Source organism: Sinocyclocheilus rhinocerous, unplaced genomic scaffold, assembly GCF_001515625.1.
Source record: "Sinocyclocheilus rhinocerous isolate Xijiao unplaced genomic scaffold, SAMN03320098_v1.1 scaffold2938, whole genome shotgun sequence".
In the NCBI taxonomy this organism is placed as follows: domain Eukaryota; kingdom Metazoa; phylum Chordata; class Actinopteri; order Cypriniformes; family Cyprinidae; genus Sinocyclocheilus; species Sinocyclocheilus rhinocerous.
Genome location: NW_015638564.1, coordinates 255,189 through 257,809, shown reverse-complemented (window position 1 = coordinate 257,809; position 2,621 = coordinate 255,189). Strand labels below are relative to the sequence as shown.

Genomic DNA, 2,621 nt, shown 5'->3' with positions numbered 1-2,621 from the left:
GAGAGAGAGAGAGAGAGCGCAAAACAAGGGTTAGGAGTAAAAGAGCACATAGTTATTGTGTTGGGCCCCCAAATCACTAAGTCCAACCCTGGTGGGAGTTCCACAATGACTCTATTGTTAAAAAGGCCAAGCAGAGGTTGTACGTCCTTCACCAGCTGAGGAAGTTCAACCTGTCACAGGATTTGCTCACACAGTTCTACTCGGCCTTCGTTGAGTCTGTCCTGTGTTCATCCATAACTGTCTGGTTTGGCTCAGCTACAAAATCAGAAGACTTAGGAAGTCGTGGTGCATAAATGGCTGCCCACTGCTCCGGGTGTGTGTTCACGGTGTGTGTGTGTTCACTGCTGTGTGTGTGCACTTTGGATGGGTTAAATGCAGAGCACTAATTCCAAGTATGGGTCACCATACTTGGCCACATGTCACGTCACTTTTTAAAATGGACAGGAGAAGACTATTAGTGCCCCCCTACCCAACCTCCAAGAACTTTACACCTCCAGAGTAAAGAAAAGGGCTAAGAACATCACCCTAGACTGCTCATATCCAGCCCACTCTCTCTTTGAACTGTTGCCCTCTGGTTGGCACTACAGAGCACTGAGCACCAGAACAGCCAGACACAAGAACAGCTTTTCCCTCAGGCTATATTCCACCTGAACAATATGTGATAGCTTGAGTGCAGTACAAATACTGAGACAAGGAGCGAATTAACAAAGGTTTTTTAGTTTCTAAGTGGTTGCATTACAACTCAGACAACCATCAACTTCATCAGTTCACAGCATGGCACATGCATTAACCGAGAACGCCCTCTAGTGGTCACACCCAAAATACACTGACATTAACTGAATTCCCTTCCCCCTGATAAAACTAACCCTTCACAAAATGACCCTGAGCGCATGTGGTGTGTACAGCCCTGTTGTTTGGATGTGCGGCGCACTTTAAACTGTAGAAACATTAAAATGGTGCTATCTTTGTTATTAGGTCTGCTGTTTGAGGACCCCTGCTGTACAGTGTTTCTTACACTCACTGAGGGTGATGATTGATAAAAATCAGTTTGAAGAGCATGGTCTCACTAAAGGACTGAAACACCTTTGTTTACACAAATATGACTTTTTTCTGGTTCATTTGTATAGCTGTATCATTTCTTTGGAAATACAGCAAAGATTTGTATTAGAAAAAGTCTATCAATATGTTATAGGAATTGAATATTTATATTTCTTTGTTTCTTTCATATTTCAGACACCAATGCAAGAATGGGTCCATCTAACATAACATCTTCAACGGTTAATAATACACAAGTGTGCGCCTCAATCGATGACTTCCGTAATCAAGTCTATTCAACGGTATATTCTATCATCACCGTCTTAGGGCTGATGGGCAATGGCTTCGCATTGTACGTGCTCCTCCGTACCTACCATCAGAAATCATCCTTCCACATCTACATGCTCAACTTGGCCGTGTCAGACCTGCTGTGTGTCAGCACTCTGCCACTACGGGTGCTTTACTATGTTAACAAAGGGCAGTGGAACCTGGGGGACTTTCTCTGCCGCTTAAGTTCCTACGCGCTGTATGTGAATCTCTACTGCAGCGTCTTCTTCATGATGGCCATGAGTTTTACCCGCTTTCTAGCAATTGTGTTCCCGGTGCAGAACCTGAGGCTAGCCACTGAGAAGAAGGCATGGATAGTTTGCGTGTGCATTTGGGTCTTCATTTGCACCACCAGTTCACCCTTCCTCCTCTCTGGTCAGCATACTGATCCAAAGTCTAACAAAACCAAGTGTTTTGAACCACCAGAAACGTCCAAAAGCCTGGATAAACTGATCATGCTGAATTACTTTTCCCTGGTGGTGGGTTTTATTATTCCCTTCCTGGTCATCTTGCTGTGCTATGCTGGTATCTTGCGCACTCTACTTAGAAACACTAACGGTGTGAACAAGCAGCGTTACACACGTAACAAGGCCATTCGGATGATTGTTGTGGTGATGCTGGCTTTCTTGGTTAGTTTCATGCCCTATCATATACAGCGCACACTGCATCTCCACTTTAAAAACCGTGAAAACGCTAACTGCAAAGATACTATCTATATGCAGAAGTCTGTGGTCATCACCCTCTGCCTGGCTGCTGCTAACTCATGCTTTGACCCAATGCTCTACTTTTTCTCTGGAGAGAACTTTCGTCATCGACTATCCACCTTCCGAAGGGCTTCTGGAAACATCATTGGATCTCACAAAGGCCGCCATGCTGTCCAAAGCTCCCCGCCTGTGGAGGAGAGTGAATTGCAAAACTGTAATGGTTCAAACAAACTTGGGTAGAGGGAATGGAAATGCTGATTCTCTGTCAAGGCAAAAGCAGATTTCTTGAGACAAAATAAAGGTTATTCATTCAAAGTAGTATTAAGAAGAAGAGGTTCTTATGTACTACATTTGAGTATTAAGAATGTAAAACAGCACTATAGATCTCGTGCATGGTTTTGATTACAAGCAAGAAAATATACATTTCAAAAATTTTGAGAATACATTTGCCATTAAAAACATACACTTGGAATATAGAATAAAAAAAAACCATTTCATAATACTGATAACTGAACCCCCTAGTAAGTGTTTATTGGATGAACTATTTGTATTTGT

At 42.9% G+C, this 2,621-nt stretch overlaps 1 protein-coding gene across 1 annotated transcript in view; it reads left to right on the top strand.

The window, feature by feature from the left end:
* Positions 1 to 2,306, top strand: part of cysltr1 (cysteinyl leukotriene receptor 1) — a 26,859-nt gene extending 24,553 nt beyond the window's left edge. The window contains exon 2 of the mRNA XM_016564860.1: positions 1,234 to 2,306. Within this exon, the coding sequence (XP_016420346.1) occupies positions 1,248 to 2,306 (1,059 nt within the window). The 5' untranslated portion in view covers positions 1,234 to 1,247. The remainder of the gene's footprint in view (positions 1 to 1,233) is intronic.
* Positions 2,307 to 2,621: the final 315 nt, after the last annotated feature.